This window comes from Polypterus senegalus, chromosome 9 (assembly GCF_016835505.1).
Source record: "Polypterus senegalus isolate Bchr_013 chromosome 9, ASM1683550v1, whole genome shotgun sequence".
Classification (NCBI taxonomy): domain Eukaryota; kingdom Metazoa; phylum Chordata; class Cladistia; order Polypteriformes; family Polypteridae; genus Polypterus; species Polypterus senegalus.
The window spans coordinates 108,086,892-108,106,004 of NC_053162.1; the positions used below are offsets into that span (position 1 = coordinate 108,086,892).

At 38.1% G+C, this 19,113-nt stretch overlaps 1 protein-coding gene across 1 annotated transcript in view; it reads left to right on the forward strand.

Annotated features, from left to right (window-relative positions):
• pepd (peptidase D) overlaps positions 1 to 19,113 on the forward strand; it is a 308,318-nt gene that overhangs the window by 56,304 nt on the left and 232,901 nt on the right. Inside the window, exons 5-6 of the mRNA XM_039763568.1 lie at positions 7,975 to 8,022; positions 15,825 to 15,886. Coding sequence (XP_039619502.1) covers positions 7,975 to 8,022; positions 15,825 to 15,886 — 110 coding nt within the window. The remainder of the gene's footprint in view (positions 1 to 7,974; positions 8,023 to 15,824; positions 15,887 to 19,113) is intronic.

A 19,113-nucleotide genomic window follows, 5' to 3' on the forward strand; every position in this document is an offset into this window, starting at 1 on the left:
GGCAGTGAGCTTGCCATTGCCTCTGTGGTGCTGCAAACCTGCAGGATGCTGTGAACCTGTAGTTAGTTGCCTCAGTGTCGGACAAGCAGCCCTCGACAGACGCATCAATAATATTTCTGTGTGTTGCCCTGTTGGGGAGAATCTCGAAAGAGTTAAAAAAAAAAATATATATATATATAATCAATAAAATGTGTACCAATAAGATGCTCTGGATTGATCCACGATGTGCTGGGTTGACCATAACTATATAGCAGTAAGTGTGGATGGTGGATGTGCGGGCAGCAATGATTTGTTCTACAAGCAGGCATGTGAAGTTTGCATGAGATGTAATTTCGCTGGCTTTTTGTTTGTATAACATAAATCCATTCCAAATGCACTGTTCCACCAGATAAGAAAATATCTTTTTGTAGTATTTCTTTTGTTGTCTCCGCATAATGGGATGGAAAGTTAATTCTTGATCTGCACAATTTACATTGCTCATTGTGCCATTGTAGTTGACCACAGCACAAGGCTTCATAAACTGCTTGTTGCCTTTTACTTGTATAGTGACTGTAACTGCATTATGTGCAATGCTAAGAAGATAAATATCTTTCTAGTCTTTCCATTTCAGTGCAATCACTTTACCCTTTTGCAAAGCTACTGGTGTACCTTGCTGTAATTTAGCTCTGTCAAAGTCTTCAGGCATACCTTGATTGTTAGGATGCACTGTTCCATACGCGTCAGTCTTTCTTTGCAGCAAGATGTCAAATAGCTCTGGTGAAGTATAAAAAATGTCCATAGTTACACAGTAACCTTGATCCAGCAGAGCATCTATCCAAGTTGGCACCGATGACATAGCAACACCGTACTGATTGTATTTCAGATCACATGTTGCCCTTTTCTTTGTGTACAGAACCAAATTACCATTGTATCCCGTTTCAGATTCGCAAAGCTTGTAAAAGATTTATGCCAAATCTTGCTCGTTTTGATGTGATGTACTGTATCCGTGACAATCTGCCCTTATTAGGCATGAGACTTTCGCCGATGCTCACATTACGATCTAGAATGTAAAGGTCTGAAATTTTACTAGAATAGCCTGGTATACTTCCCAAATTTTCTTAATTTTGGGTGCTGGATGGGTATTCTCATCAAAGTCTTCATTGTTGGTAAAGAGCAGATATTTCATAATTAGTTAAAATCTACACTCAAGACATAGTTTCTCCAAAGAATGGTAGCACTGACAGCACTTTTACAGCCCGAGTGATTCTCGGTTCTAATGCTTATGCGAGATGCATCTGTACAGTTGCCCAAATGACTCTTGGGACTAACGCTTTTTGCAAAGTTGTGCAAGATTTTCGCAGCCTGTGTTACGCTCTGGTCTAACGCTAACACTTTATGAAGTGGAAATGCCATTTGTTTGCATTAAACATTGGAATATATACCATATATACCCGAGTATAAGCTGCCTGAATATAAGCCAAGGTACCTAATTTTACCTAGAAAAAACTTATTGACTCGACTATAAGCCTAGGGTGGGAAATGCAGCAGCTACTGGTAAGTTTCAATAAACAAAAAAAATACCAATAAAATTACCGTACATTAATTGAGGCATCAGCTCATTATTTGAGTACACAGCCCGGAATGAGTCTCACAGAGGCTGCACAGCACCACACAGAGCCCGCAGCAGTTCTTCTACCACCCGCAGACCAAACCAGGTACAGTGGAACCTCGGTTCACGACGGTAATTTGTTCCAAAACTGTGGTCGTTAACCCGATTTGGTTGTGACCCGAAGTAATTTCCCCCACTGGATTGTATGTAAATACAATTAATCTGTTCCAGACTGTACGAACTGTATGTAAATATATATTTTTAAAGATTTTTAAGCACAAATATAGTTAATTATACCATAGAATGCACAGCGTAGTAGTAAGCTAAATGTAAAAACATTGAATAACAATGAGAAAACCTTGAACAACAGAGAAAACTAACACTGCAAGAGTTTACACTATAGAGCTACGAACCGCATGCTTAAAATATTTTTTATTTTTTTTTTAAATGAGTTTTAAGCAGAGGGAAAAAAATTAACATTTGAAAAATCCGTAATTTAATAAACCACCAAGAAAAGTAACATTGCAACAATGCACGCTACAAACCGATCGCTGTAAACAGAAGTGAAGTGGAGGTTAAAATCCAATAGAAAAAAGTCTTCATTAAATACGAGGTTAAAACAATGGTCGAGAAAGCCTTCTGAGGCCAGCCCTCTCTTTCTCCCTCTCTCTCTCGTGCATGTGTGTGTCTCTCTCTCTCTCTCTCTCTCGTGCGTGTCTCTCTCTCTCTCTCTCTCTGTCGTGCGTGTCTCTCTTTCTTGTGCGTCTCTCTTTCTCTCTCGTGTCTCTCTCTCTCTCTCTCTCTCTCGCTGCACAGGGAGAGACTGAACATGTGTGGGGGCAGCGGGACCTGATTCGAATATAAGCTGAGGGTGACATTTTTCAGCACATTTTGGGTGCTGAACAACTCGGCTTATATTCGAGTATATACGGTAAGTAAAAATTTTATTTGTTTGCCTTTTAGACTTTGTAAACAAATTGGGGCAGATTTCACATAAATAACGTAAGTAACAAACAATTGCCAATATGCCAACCATAGTACCATAATCAAAATAAGTAATCTACTATGACCAAAACAGGCCATATTGTTGTCATCCATAACTACAGCCAATCATGCTCCTCACTAGCTAGGTAGATTCTGGGCAGGGAACATTAACATATTTACTTTAACTGTAATGAGCATTCTCTCAGAGGCGGTACTTGCTGCAAAAATGCACAAGTATTTTATTGCTAACTTCACCATCAAAGGCAGCCTTGCTTACTTTGTAAAGTAACGTGTAATGTAACACAATACCTATGTTAGGTTATAAAAAAAACAAACAATAAAAAAAAAACACATTTTTATGGAAGATTATTCCCATTATTTCCCCTCCAAAAAAAATCACGACTATGTTATCTTGTAGACATACAGACTTTTTTTTTTTTTCTGCGAAGACATTGCGTGCTACTATTGGAGTAAAGTTTGGTTTGTGCAAACCAAGCAGAAACACAAGCAAAAAGCACAACTTGGCAGCCTTATTGAGACAGGCATATGGCCTGTCCTGAAAAAAGCTGACTATATGATGACTTAACTAAAGACATATCAGTAACTTCAAGTACGTGTAAAACTACACCAGCATTTATCAGATTCTGTGGTTGCTGTTATTTACATGTATTTTGCTTATTGATGTTATTTTATAAATTTTATCAATAATATATTATTTAAAGTTGTAACTCAACTACTGCTTATACTTTAACTCTGTGTTAGAAAGTACAATTCCTCATAAACAGTAAGTAACGGTAAGTATATGGGATTTGAGGCATTCTGATAAAGTGTACACAATTAAAAATACAAGAGGGGAAGTAGAGTAACATAGAACTCTACCAAGATTAAACAAGCGCTCTAGTAAATATGCATGCAGAAATATTTGGTCAACCCGTCCACACATCCACAGCTGGGATAGATTCTGCATTGTTTATCTGGCATCCAATATACAATATTAAATTAAGTCTTCATTCTCACAATGTCATACACACTGGCATAGACATTGTTGATTCTGCTTATTTGTGTGGTTATTTAGTAAATGGAGTATACTATCTTTTTCTTGTATTAGATATGAGAACTGCCTCCTACTTAACCAGTGTCAAGATACCGATCCCCATCAATACAATATTTAAGAAGTGTGTTATCCAGGACACTTGCATACTATCTATTGCTTCTAAATAAACAGGATTCTGAGAAATGAATTCATGCATGTATTTCTAATAGGATTGACTACTGCAATGCGGTGTTCACTGGATGTTCAAACTGTTCTTTATACAGCCTGACTGACTAGAGCTGCTGATTAACTGTACATACTGCATCTGTGTTGTCAATCATTAGCACTAAAAAATAAGTAACATGATAGTTATAATTGAATACTAACCCTCACCTATTCTGTTTCTCTTCTCGGTACTCAAATGTGGCACTTGGTGCCATGGCCCACCTGCCAAGTTGTTGTGCTTGCCTATGGTAAAGTCATCCCTGATGGAGGATCACTGGAATCATAGGAAAGAGAGGTCCTTTCATCGGATTGGATGTCCCAGCACTGTTTCAGCTGTGGTGCCAAATTGGGGAGGCAGCTTGATGGATGAGGTCTCCAGGACTCCAAACAAATCCAAATCATATTATGTGATGTCATCCACTGTTAAATTCGGCTATGTACTTCTAAAATCTTTATTTTTATACTGTATTGAGGATTTGTTCTGTGTATTGTATTCTATTGTATTGACCCCATTCTTTTTGACACCCACTGCACGCCCAACCTACCTGGAAAAGGGTCTCTCTTTAAACTGCCTTTCCCGAGGTTTCTTCCATTTTTTCCCTACTGGGTTTTTTTGGGGATTTTTTTCCCTTGTCTTCGTAGAGAGTTAAGGCTGGGGGGCTGTCAAGAGGCAGGGCCTGTTTAAAGCCCATTGTGGCACTCCTTGTGTGATTTACAATACAATACAATTTATTTTTTGCAAAGCCTAAAATCACACAAAGTGCCACAATGGGCTTTAACAGGCCCTGCCTCTTGACAGCCCCCTAGCCTTGCCTCTCTAAGAAGACAAGAAAAAACTCCCAAAAAAACCCTTGTAGGGAAAAGAATGGAAGAAACCTTTAGAAAGGCAGTTCAAAGAGAGGCCCCTTTCCATGTTGGTTGTATTGTATTGTAAATCTAACTTGAAATAGTGCACATGTGGTTTGAATGGCATAAGCACCAGCTAGTAAACCTTAAGAGAAATATGGCAGCGCCACAAGTCCATTGGTGGACACCATCTATGTTAGAGGTCATTAAGTTACTGTAAATATAGACACATTCTGCACCTCATTAACATGTCTCCAGATATGAGAGAGAGTCAAGAAAAATAAAAATCATAATAGTGGCAAGCCTGCAGGAGTGTATAAGACCTAACCAGTGATATACAATACAATTTATTTTTGTATAGCCCAAAATCACACAAGGAGTGCCGCAATGGGCTTTAAACAGGCCCTGCCTCTTGACAGCCTCCCAGCCTTAACTCTCTACGAAGACAAGGGAAAACTCCCAAAAAAACCAGAGTAGGGGAAAAAATGGAAGAAACCTCGGGAAAGGCAGTTCAAAGAGAGACCCCTTTCCAGGTAAGTTGGGCGTGCAGTGGGTGTCAAAAAGAAGCGGTCAATACAATACAGTACAATACACAGAACAGAACAAATCCTCAATACAGTATAAAACTAAAAATTTTAGAAGTACGGAGTAGAATTTAACAGTAGATGATATCACATAATATGATTTGGATTTGTTTGGAGTCCTGGAGACCTCATCCATCAAGCTGCCTCCCCAATTTGGCCATTCTACAGCTGAAATAGCGCTAATCCAATGAAAGGATCCCTCTTTCCCGTGATTCCTGCGATCCTGCATCAGGGATGACATTACCATAGGCAGGCACAACAACTTGGCAGGTGGGACATGGCACCAAGTGCCACATTTGAGTACTGAGAAGAGAAACAGAATAGGCGAGGGTTAGTATGAAATTCTAACTATCCTGTTACTTACAGTACAGGCCAAAAGTTTGGACACACCTCCTCATTCAATGTGTTTTCTTTATTTTCATGACCATTTACAGCACTCCATCACTCTCCTTCTTGGTCAAATAGCCCTTACACAGCCTGAAGGTGTGTTTGGGGTCATTGTCCTGTTGAAAAATAAATGATTGTCCAACTAACCTGACTTCTGCACAACACAACTGCTGGTCCCAACCCCATTGATAAAGCAAGAAATTCCACTAAATAACCCATATAAGGCACACCTGTGAAGTGAAAACCATTTCAGGTGACTACCTGTTGAAGCTCATCGAGAGAATGCCAAGAGTGTGCAAAGCAGTAATCAGAGCTAAGGTTGGCTATTTTGAAGAAACTAGAATATAAAAAATGTTTTCAGTTATTTCACCTTTTTTGTTAAGTACATAACTCCACATGTGTTCATTCATAGTTTTGATGCCTTCAGTGAGAATCTACCAATGTAAATGGTCATGAAAATAAAGAAAACACATTGAATGAGGAGGTGTGTCCAAACTTTTGGCCTGTACTGTATGTTTTAGTGCTAATGACTAAAAACAGAGATGCAGTCTGTACAGTTAGTCAACAGCTCTAGTCAGAATATGCTAAACTAAAATAGTGAGTCTTCAGCCGGGATTTAAAAGCTGAGACAGAAGGGGCATCTCTTATAGTAGCAGGCAGACCATCTCACAGTTTAGGGGCCCTTTAACTAAAAGCTCAAGCTCCCACTGTTATTTTATTAATCCTTGGAATCATAAGCAGACCGGCATCTTGAGATCTTAATGTGCGCCCTGGTTTGTAAGTCATGATAAGCGCAGACAAGTAAGCTGGACTTTGGCCGTTTAATGCTTTATATGTTAAAAGGAGGATTTTGAAATCTGCCCTAAATTTAACTGGGAGCCAGTGTAAGGATTTAAGAACTGGAGTTACGTGTTCGTACTTTCTTGTTCTTGTGATAATTCTTGCAGCAGCATTTTGGATTAACTGGAGGCTGTATAAAGAACAGTTTGAACATCCAGTGAACACTGCATTGAAGTAGTCAATCCTACTAGAAATAAATGCATGAATTAATTTCTCAGAATCATGTTTATTTGGAAAGCGCCTTAATTTCCCAACATTTTTAAGATGGAAGAAACATGATTTGGACAACTTTGTAATATGCGCTTTAAATGATATGCTAGAGTCAAAGAGAACTCCTACATTGCGGGCTGATTCAGTAAAATTAATAGTGATTCCAACTCAGTTTAATAATGACAGAATATTGTTGGGATTAGCGTCATTCCCTCCAACAATTAACATCTGTTAATTAACTGGGTGTCATCTGCATGCGAGTGAAAATTAACATTGTTTTCTAATGATAGATCCCAGTGGAAGCATGTAAATTCAGAATAGTAAAGATCCCAGTACTGAGCCCTGTGGGACACCATATTTCACTTCTGTGTATAATGATGGAGTACTGTCAGCACATTTCTGTACATATTGGAATCGATTTGATAAATAAGAACTAAACCAAGTGAACACAGTACCTTTAAGCCCAACATCATTTTCTAGCCTGTGCAGTAAAATAGAATGGTCAATGGTGGTTTAGTCTAAGTTCTCTGAAATGTAAGTGTTGGACACCTTCCAAACAGATGTCTGAATAATGTGCTGTCAAAACATTATTATGTATTTTTTCTGAGACAGCAATACAAATTGAAGTAGTCTAGTAGTTACAAATGTGACTAGTCAAGCTAGATAAGAAAGAATAGCATATTTGGAGAACTGCAGAAATTAGTACTCATGAAAGTCTTTGATGGAATACAACACAACAATGAAAAATGGTGACTTGTACTAAGCCAAAGTGATGCTTTATGTACACTCAATTAGGGACAGCAAGCACCATAATAGTTGGGAAACTCACAATTGACAATTAAGCATAGGAGATGGCCACACACACCACAGGGATTTCCACTACACTGTTCATTCTTTTGTGTATCTTGATTGTTCAGCACTTACCTGAGCGAGGATCCAAAACATATGTATGGCCTTAGGTCATACTACATGACTATAAAGTTGTGACCTTTGTTTCCAGTTCATCTCCTCTCAAGTTACATATATAAGCAACCTTGTTTCCTAACATGGTGCGTATAATGGACAATGCATGAGTAACACCGACATCCTTTGAGAGTTTATCCTTAAGACCCTGATTAGACAATTCAGGTAATATTGCTGAAGTTGCTTAGAAACTGTGTTGGAGGACTAATGTGAAAGGGGTTTAAGTTCACAATATACCTTTATATTTTTATATATGGAACAGAGTTGTTTAATTTTTAAACAGATTTAATTTTCTTTTGTTTTCCTTCATCCAGATTGCTGACACATTGTCTAAAATTCAGCCTGCCATACTGCTCACACTGGTAAGTAAGCCTAATTCTATCAAATAATCAAGATTTTATGGATAAAACAAATAAATTGTAGGGTGCTCTTTTATAGATAAAATGCTTCAAATTAAATGTGTGGGGTTTCCTCAGTTTGTTATTGTACTTTGCTGACTTTTTATTACTCTACAGATAAGTGCACATCTCAGGGTTTATTAACACCTGAGCCTTTTCCTGCATTTTTTTCTTCATCTGTGTAACGTAGATGATCCAGGGAACTCCAATAAAGTTGTTTCTATTTTTAGACCTCATTTTCATCCCATGGAGGAGCACAGTGTGATTTAAATAAAAAAGTGACATGCTACATATTTTTCCTACAAAAATGTAACGTTGTGCACATTAGTGCATCTTTTCCTAGGAAAACACACAAGTAAATCTCCCTTAACTGTTCCCCAGCAAACTGTCCTTCCCTGGTTCCCAATTCCTAAGTACATGACAAATACTGCAAAGAAAGTGTAATACTGTCCATTGAAAACGGTCTCTCGAGTATCACTAATTAAACTATGGCACTGCATCATTTACCATTGCCAATGTAATTCACAAAGTCAACTTTGTATTCAAGTAGTACTGAAAAACAACAGAAATTACTATACTTAATGTAAATGCCAATCTTAGAAAGTTAATGGTTTGAGTTAAACTCATATCAGTGTTTGCTTAATTTGAATAGAATGTAAACTTCTTTCATAGTCCTAAACAATGGCATAGTCTTTTTCCCCCTATAAGTTAGTAAGAGAGAGAACTTTGTTATTATATCTGAGATACAGTGTGATAATTGAGTCAGTTTTTGTTTAGAACAGGTCCCAGTAAACAGGGACTTGAAAGACCCATTCTCAACTCAGAAATGGGGTAGGCATATAGTTTTCTGACCATCGTCATTTTGAAGTGGTTCAGAAACATTTGAAATGATTTGTAACGATTTGAAATGTAACAAGATTTAAGCCTTGAACACCACTTTCCTTAATAAGAATTTTTCTCTTTTTTTTGCTGTTTTAATTTTCTTTTTTGTGTGAACTGTTTTACTTTGAATTTTTACTTAAACTTCTAAAAACGAAGATATTTTGTCTGTGGAATCATTTTGGCGTGTTAGGCTTTCATTGAATCCCATTTTTTAAGTTAGAGCTGCTGAACTTTGGTCATTTTGGAAGAACGCAGCTACACTTAATGTAAACTGTAAATTACACACATTTTGTAATTTATTTATTAATCATTTATTCATTACATTTTTTCCACACTTTATAAAGTATCCATATCTAAATTGAGCCAGGTTTATTTTGTTGTATTGTTTCCATCTTTGTAACTGGGGGTTCGGCCTCCTGCTCGCTTCACTCTCCAACCCCAATGCGGGCCCTATGCACTAGTCATTTCCCGGATCTGCCGCTTGCGCTTAATCGTACTGTGCTTTTGGATAAAGATGAATATCAACTCTGTCTTTGATATCTCAGTCTTTCGAAACTATTATTGCTGACAATTCGTTACATGTTGGTTTATTATATATGTGAGTATGATCTTTCGGATTCATATAGAAATACAAGAAAACTTCTTTGCCCATGTTTTTCAGATAAATTTTGTGTAAAGTGCAATACATTTGGATGCATGGATTTGTATCCGTTATTGGCTGTAGAGTTTTTAATCAGTCTGATGGTTTAACTCGATTTGTGGTTTCTTTGAAATTAAACTTGTAGTAGCTTTAATTGTTGTGAGACCACAAATTTATTCTGTCCACAGAGAGTTATTTCACCGAGTAATAATTTCTGTTTGTTAGCGCTAATGTGATCTTTACTATCAGCTTTTTGAGACTTTCGAATATTAGTACTTTCATAATCTCTAACCTGCTCTACATGTGTATCGCGCCAATGTTTTTGAACCTCTTTTCGGGTTCATCTTTGTCTTCTGCTCTTTGTATTTTTATTACCGCCCCTGTTTGAACCTGTTATGTTTTCAATTCCACTTGGTCTGGGCTATTTATAACTTTCCTTATTTTCTGAATTTACACTTAGATTATTATTGTTCTTTTTTGAATTCTTTTCTCTCAAACACTTTTGGGCCTCTTTATAACACGCTGCCCTTTCTTCTTTGCTTAGTCATTGACGTTTCATCTAGTACATAAAAAATTATTGTCCAGAAAAGGACTACATACGAAGGAAACTAATAGATTGTATGTCTTGTATTAAAATGAGGAAAATGTAAAAATTTATAAGAGCTGAGAGCACAGGAATTGTGTCTGACAATAGCATTCACACGAATGAGAATCTCCTGGCACAAAGTCACGTCTCGCGGGACTTGAAATTATCTCTCTGAAAAAGTTGCGTCTCGTTCCAGGATTTTTTTGTATAATAAAGAGATATGTGCAAGCATACCCACAAATAAGTTTTGCTTTACCTTGTCATTTTTGTCATTTACTAGACTTGATGTTATTTTTGAAAAATTAAGTGGATAGGACTGGCAAGCTTTGTTGGGCTTAATGGCCTGTTCTTGTCTAGATTGTTCTAATATCGCTGGCATCCTTCAATGTATGGAGAGAAGTTTCTTACTACTTTAAGAAATATTATAAATCATTTTGGATTGTAGCTATAAAACATTTAGATTTTTATGCCCTTAAGGGTACCTACGGACTCCACCAAATGTATTTTTCACAGTCACTGGTATGAATATTGAATACTCTGTGTATGGCTGGCAGCAACACTGTACTCTAGGAACTATGGAAAGACACCCAAATACCAAATATACTAGAAGCAGTCTGTTCAGAACATGGCAAGCGACAGTAAATAATATGTTTTAAATATAAGGGAAGACGGGACAGATCCTTTAACTAGGAGGCACCCTGTATTTATGACCTATTTATTTAGGACAGGCAGTATAGTGTAGTGGTTAAGGCTTTGGATTTCAAACCCTCAGGTTGTGGATGCAGATCCCGCTACTGACACTGTATGACTGTACGCAAGTTACTTGACCTGCCGTGTGCTCCATTTGGAAAACCAAAAGAAATGTAATCTATTGTATCAAAAATATTCCAAAGTCACCTTGGATAAAGATGTCAGCCGAATAAGTAAATATAAATGACCTTATTTTTAACGAGCAGTGGTAAAAGGTATGTGAAAGGGCATAACTGCATCTCTGAAAATGACCCAGTAGCATCTCCATAGGGTTGCAAGGTCCTTTAAAATGTATAGACCATGAAGAGCTCAAAAATCATGTAGTAGTACAAAAAACTCCGTGTAGACAAAGTGACACACTGGAAAGTGAGGAGTAGTGTCGAAAGTGATGGATTAGGTACATGCCATTGAGGGAGGGGTTGCCCTCCCTCAGAGAGTTAAAGGTGACAAAATGGGAGTCATACAAGGGTATGTCGAAAATTGCCAAAAAGTATGTGATTACCACAACAGATTGAACCTTCCATAATACATCACATTGAGTTAGAGGTAGTTCAAAACATGTACAGTGAAGTGCTCTGCCATTAGTCTAGTTGAAGCTAAGGTGAAATGAATGTGGACAGGCTGCCACGGGATTGCACCATTATTAACAATGCACCATAGCGAGATTGCTTTGGGCAATCTTTGAAACTTGCTGGAATTCACCAAAAGATGCTGACCTGCACAGATCAGTAAGCTGCTTGTGTACCCTCTTGTGTAATCTTTACTGTAACCCAAGTCGTCATGCACTATGGCATGTGCAGATCCATGGCAGATATCCAAATATGCAGCAACAGTGAACAGTGTAATCTGTTGGTCTTTTCTGTTTAAGACATTCGCCATGCCAATGTGGGCTTGTGTGAGTGATTATGATGGTCGACCAGATCGAGCTTCATTGTTCTTACTTTTTGTTCCCACTTTAAACCTTTCTGCTAATTCATAAACTTTTCATTGAGTCATGGTGTTTTCACTTTCATTTTGAACCAACACACTTTGCTGAAAAATGCCCCATCAATTTTTATAAATGAGTCCCAAAAGGCTGCAACCCCTGTGAATGCTGATGAAAAATCGATAGATACTTCATTAATCCCAAAGGGAAATTCACATACTCCAGCAGCAGCATACTGATAAAGAACAATATTAAATTAAAGATGGATAACAATGAAGGTATAACAGACAGACAATAACTTTGTATAATGTTAGCGTTTACCCAAGGGTGGAATTAAAGAGTCGCATAGTGTGGGTGAGGAACGATCTCGTCAGTCTGTCAGTGGAGCAGGACAGTGAGAGCAGTCTGTGGCTGAAGCTGCTCCTCTGTCTGGAGGAGATACTGTCCAGTGGATGCAGTGGATTCTCCATTATTGACAGGAGCCTGCTCAGTGCCTGTCACTCTTCCACGGATGTCAAACTGTCCAGCTCCGTGCCTACAGTAGAGCCTGCCTTCCTCACCAGTTTGTCCAGGCGTGAAGCGTCCCTCTTCTTTATGCTGCCTCTCCAGCACACCACCGCGTAGAAGAGGGCGCTTGCCACAACCATCTGATAGAATATCTGCAGCATCTTATTGCAGATGTTGAAGGATGCCAGCCTTCTAAGGAAGTATCCTTTCTTACACAGAGCATCAGTATTGGCAGTCCATTCCAATTTATCATCCAGCTGCACTCCCAGGTATTTATAGGTCGGCACCCTCTGCACACAGTCACCTCTAATGATCACAGGGTCCATGAGGGACCTGGTCCTCCTAAAATCCACCACCAAATAGCACAACTAGGTAGAAAAACGTGCACCTTTTATTTTATGAGTGATGTATGAGAGACCAATTTTTTTTACTTTTAGTACACTTTTTAACTTAATATCAGTATGGTTTTTAAAAAGTATTTTATATATATTATTTTCAACTTTTTAGTCTTGGGTTTGTTTTATTATAATTTTGTAATCAATATTTGAATACTTCCTTTAATATTTCTATCCGTTACTAGCACCATTTATTGGTGAAATCTTGAACTATTCCTAATATGAAAATTTCAGTTCTTAATTAACATGGATTAATCGATCAGTTAGTGAAACTGATTATTGATTCATGTATTATCATCAGAAGTGAGTAAGTAAGTGTGCAAAATTCCAAGTCATTTGGACAATAGCAAGTGGGTTAAATATTGATTACAAGATTTGTACCAGACAACAAACAGGTGAAGTTATAATCAGCATGTGTAAAGCTCTGTCCCTTTCTCTGTTTCGGGTACATGTTTTAGAGATTATGAAAAGGATTAGGATTACCACAGAATAAAAACGTCAACAGAAAATAAATGTGAATTATTGCAGAGTAAATGCATCGTCTTTCATTTACATGGTGTAACTGCTAAAGTGTGCAGCATTGTTGAAATAGCACAGCCAGAAGCATTTAACACCAAACAAGAAATGCTATTTGGATAGTCATTATGATCATGAAAGTTGGTCCCAACTAGATAGTTTGGCATTTAACAAATGAATGAATGAATCCACCTTTTCAGGAGGTTTTGGATCTATTTGAAGAAATAAACACCTAAAATATTTTGTTTGCATTTACTCACACATGTACATCTGCATTTTTATAGATACTATACGTAAGTGCCATTTAGGGGGCACTGTGCAAGGGAGAGTGGAGGGTGGTGATGGACACTGAACTATAAAAGACATTACATTCCACAAACCAGAAATCAGTACAACATACACATGAAAGGGGTGATCTTTCTGATAAACCTGCACCAGCCCACCACATACTGTAATTCTAACATAGCAATGTTAATAAAATGTGAAAATAATATGCAAGACTAACACATTGTTGTATTCTTCCAAATGAGATCTGTAAAGGACAGAGAGTAAATGAAGCACAAGCACTCTGTGGAGGACTTAGTTCAGATATATGGTGTGACTTGGCAGATTCCTCACACTGAGGCACACTCCTTTTCAAGTGTGTGTTGAAGTTTCATCCAACATTGGTCTATGTACAAAAGACATATCTGGGAGAAGGAAATTTGTGAATCGCTGGCTAGAAACTGTTTGGCAATGCAAGGAAATTAATGTGCCACTCATTCTTGACAGGAACTTGTTTTGAACAGCGGGGCATATGAGTAATTTTATGACTTTCTCATATAAAAAATAAATGAATATTATTCATTGTATTTTGAGTGAAAAATGTTGAGTGATACTGAAAAACATGCCAAAGACATCTTTGCAATTTTTTTTTTCCAAAACTGTTGGATATGTCAGTGCTTTGTATTTTTTTTTTTTTTTTAATGGGGAACTAAAAATTTGAAAAGCATTTTGTCCAATTTTATTACCACTATTTTAGCTACATTGCAATGTAAATATGGCTTGATTTTAATCATTTTTGAAAAGTACAACTTCTGCTGAAAAAAGACATGTACCAGTTGGGATAAAATTCCAATCTCATGCTATAAACAGGCTGACTTTAAAAACCGTGCAGAACACTATAAAAGGTTTGGGCCTTAGAGGGTTAAGCTATGGTCCCTGGCTGTCAGACAGGCTGAAATAGTCTTGTGGGGCTTTTCATGAAGAAATACAGTAAATCTAATATTCTAGATGGTCTGGGCAATTAATATTAGGCCCACAAACTCTGTGTCAGAGATAGGATCGCAATCTCTCATAGAACTGGTCTCTCTTGCTGTTTGCACAGTGAAGCAATTTGTTTGGAAGAAGGAGATAATGACTTGAATATTGTCATTGTTTCTTGGCACTGCTATAAAATTCATGCCCTTCTCGTGCAGTCAGAGAGTATTGTGACTAAGATTATTGTTGGAGAGAATGGGGTCAACTTTCTTCACTGGCTTTTTTCAATAAGTAGTTTTGTTTTGCTTATCATTGAGGAAGTCAAAGCCTGTAATTCAGAAATCTTAAAAGGTTGTCAATACAGGAATAGTACTGTGGAGCAATGTGATACAGAAGGTTTTCACGTTCCATGGTGGCTACTATTTATTGTTGCTTCAGTGATTGTATGGTGAAAAGCTTGTGGCAAAATTGGAGAAGGAGACTCTTCATATTATTCTGGCACGTGGCAGTTGTGCTGCATTTTAGGTAGAATTCTTTTGGGGAAAACCTTGTAACGGCAGACAAAGTGCAAGTTTAGTGTTAAAGAAGAGCAGAGATCTTAAGAGAGGAAGAAAGAGTGAATCCTGGTATTTTAGAATGTGGTACATTGTCAAAATTTATATCCAATAGCACTGTTGAAGTTGTGTAGAAATCTGCCAAAAGAAGAACAAGATTAATGTCAGCAATATAGTCTTTCTTAGGTGTCACTAATTTGCCTTCATACACTTTATGTTCTGGTCACTTCTCTGCGGTATTCTAAGCGCTTTGAATGCCTTGAAAAGCACTATATAAATGTAATGAATTATTGTTATGCTGTCTGCTGTCTGTACTTTTCCTGTCACACGATTAAACACTCTTAATCGGGCCTTTATCTCTCACTATCATCATTTTGCACGGTTATGTTCCTTGCCTGTGGCAGGCAGTTCCTCTACCTTTAGGGCTTGTTCCTGACCAGGCATCCCACTACAACAGGCTTGTTCTAAAAATGTTTCTGTGCTTTTTAGCACAGTGATGAAGTCTTGAAGCACCTTAAATAATTTCCTAGAGTGTGGTACACCATTTTAAATGCGTTACATAAAAGACAAGTCTTGGTTTTGTTTTTGCCTAAATGTGTCAAAGCACAAATGTGCAAATTATGTTTATTGCATATAATCACATGCCAGAGTTAATGTTTGTCCTCCTGATCATTTACTATTATTTTATCATTTCAACTCAGTTTGTTAACATTTTTAAATGTCTTAAGATAACAAGCATTATTTGTTTGTTTATATATTTATTCTCTTGCAGCGTGGGGTGAATACGGACAGTGGCAGCACCTGCCGTGAAGCTTCATTTGATGGAATCAGTCAGTAAGTTGAATTGGTTCCAATAATTAATTTAATTGCAAACTTCATAAACAAATAAAACATAGTCTTTTTTTCTTGTGTCATACTTATAACTGATTTTGTTTAATGAAGGGGAAAAAAAAATCATCATAAATAATTTTTGAACTGGCAAAGAAAAAAGATTTCTATAAGAGAAATGCAGTATGTATTATGAAGTAAGAAATGGGTAATATGATTTAACAAGTATTTGATAAAATATTTTTTGGACTCCCTAATGTCAACATCCCCCTCGACCACCATCTCCTCTCCAAAAGACATGCTTTTGTTTCTATTTGCAAAAAAGAAGTACAACAGCAAAATTGTGCTGAGCATTAGATTTTTATTTTTGTTCAGTGGTATGCATCATTTTCTTTGCTGAAGCCTACCTCTCTTATTCTCCAGTTACTGGGTTATTGAAAAGAGTTTTAGGGCGCCCTATTTATGACAGACAAATAAGTTTGGCCAAGATCACACTTAGTGATATTGACATATTTGTATCTTTTCAATAGGAAAATAAGAGATGGATATTTTAGATTTCTTGTGTTCCCTTCATTGTATTGCCTATAAGCAGTTACATTCATTATAGTCTCTCTGTCTCTCTCTCTCTCTCTCTCTCTTTTCTTTCACTTCCCAAAGATGTGTGACCTTATGTCTAGGGAAAGATCAGTTGGGTTAAGCCGAATACACTTTCTTGTCTCTGGTACCATTCTACAACTTTCCTCATCTTGTGTCATGGAAAACTTATTGTACCAAAGAGTAAACAAATACAGGGGTGCACAATTTGGTAGTCCCAGCACCTTCAACTACCAGTTTTTATTTCTGGACAACCAAATTACAAAGACAAAAAACCCAGCAGACTACCAGATGTTTTGGATCACTGGTCCATGCAGTATTTTCCTAATCAGGAACAATGTGATAAAAACAAAAGACCCAATTCTACTTGTGAGCTTAACTTGGAGGTTGCTCTTAAAAACAGCTGCTTATCTTGTGCCAGACTGCCATAACCTCCATTGAAAATGTACACATCCACTAGTGAGCAATACCTTGTATTGTGAATTTGTGCAGCAAGTCTATAAAGCAAGCAGGAGAAACCATAGCATTAGCTTTAAAGCAACTGGACCAGTGTGGATAAGAATGCCAAAAATTAATAGTATCCTATTATTGTTTACCACAGTATAGATAATTATTAACACAGGCTTTGTTATGGATTTAAAAAAACAAAATGAGGACACGGCAAACAATTCCACTAATGATTCAGTGCCAGTTTCAAATGAAAGGAAATATAATTACAAGCAGCCAGGAATTAAATCCACAGGGTATTCTGCAGAGTCATGATGACTCTGGGGGGCAGCATCACAACCTAGTCAGAAAGTGTACCATGGTGAATGCAGAGAACATTCAGAAACCATATATAAACGTAGTCCTTTGTTTGGATACAAAACTGATTTAAGGTTTGAAAAGGTGGGAATCATAGTAACATTACAGCGTTTACTGTACTAGTCAGCCTGCAAGATCTGACAAATGCTGATGCAGTGCTGAGTCATTTTATAAAATACTAGCCAACCCGCGGCGTACCATACGCCGCATAATCAGGCCGGTTTTTTAATGATTTTTAAGCACAGGGAGAAAAGTAACATTTGAAAAATTGGTATTGTAATAAATCGGCAAGAATAGCAACATTGTAACAATGCACGGAATGAACCAACACACAATCGTCTGTGACTGAAAACTGGCGGACTGTCCTCGCGCCTCCTCCTGCCAGACGGAGGGATGGGGGTGCACGGTTTGGAGGTTGGAACGGGAGGAGAGGAGAAGGACGTCCATTCAGCTCCGTCTGTCATGCTAGTCTGCTGATTTCTTGTTCAGTATGCACTGCCCGCTCATGTGCCCACCTCCAACTCGTCACTTGAGTCGTTCTCTTTATACAGTCCATATGTATGTGTGACTGACGTAGACTTTTCATTGCTCTGTGCAGATCTGGCTGCTTTTCTATATATAATCCACTAAGACACCCGGCCACGGTAGTAGCGAGGTGGGAGGGGGGTGTGTACAAAGGCTTGGGACGTAAGCAGTGGGAGCGTATGAGTTGCACTTAGTGGGAATTCCACGGTTTGCAGCCTGAATGGGGTTCAACGGCTTACCCACGCTTAGACACACGCTCAATGTCATGCATAATTATTTATTGAATGCTAAACACTTCTGGAAAGACGTGGTTGTCTAAAATGGGTTGGTGTGAGAATACAACAGTAAGTGAATGAAAAGATGGAACTCTGGAGAAAGCAAAATACAACACAATAGTGAACCCGCGGCATAACAAACGCCGCATAATTATTTATTGATGGTTGAACACTTCTGGAAAGACACAGTTGTCTTAAAAGGGAGGGTTTGAGGATACAACAGAAAGTGAATGAAAAGATGGAACTCTAGACTTTTCATTGCTCTGTGCCTTGCTCTGTGTATATATAATCCACCAAGACACCCGACCTCGGTAGTAGAAGGGGGTTGGGTGTGGTGTGAACAAAGTGCAGGAGCATCTAAGAAGATACATGTTTGTCGCGGATGCGAATTGCTGTATGTAGCATGTAAAACAGTTTGCTATGGTGCACGCGGTCATGCGTCGTAACGAAAACTCGATTTTTAAAGACTGCTTACTTCATTGTGTTTTAACCTCAGTTGTAAAGGAATGTTTTAAGGACCCTATGGGATACCCCTCAGTTTTGGCTGCTTTTCTATATATAATCCACCAAGCTACTCGACCACGGTAAGTGGGGGGTGTGCACAAAGGGTAGGGACGTAATGAGTGGGAGCGTATGAGTCACACTTAGTGGGAATTCCACGGCTTGCAGCCCAAATGGAGTTCAACGGCCTACCCATGCCTCTCTGCGCTGGGTAGACACACGGTCAATCTCGTGCATAATTACTTATTGAATGCTAAACAGTTCTGGAAAGACACGGATGTCTAAAACAGGTTGGTGTGAGAATACAACAGTAAGTGAATGAAAAGATGGAACTCTGGAGAGAGCAAAATACAACACAATAGTGAACCATAACAAACACCGCGTGGCTCAGACGTGCATGTGGACTCTTAACACAGCCGAAAGGGACTAACTGGGTGGTTGGTGAGTTTTTGCGTCCAGGCAAATGGGCAGGCAGTGTGAATGCCTAGAGAGCGAGGGTAGATGCCGGCCGGTGAAAAAGACGTGTTGGTGGGC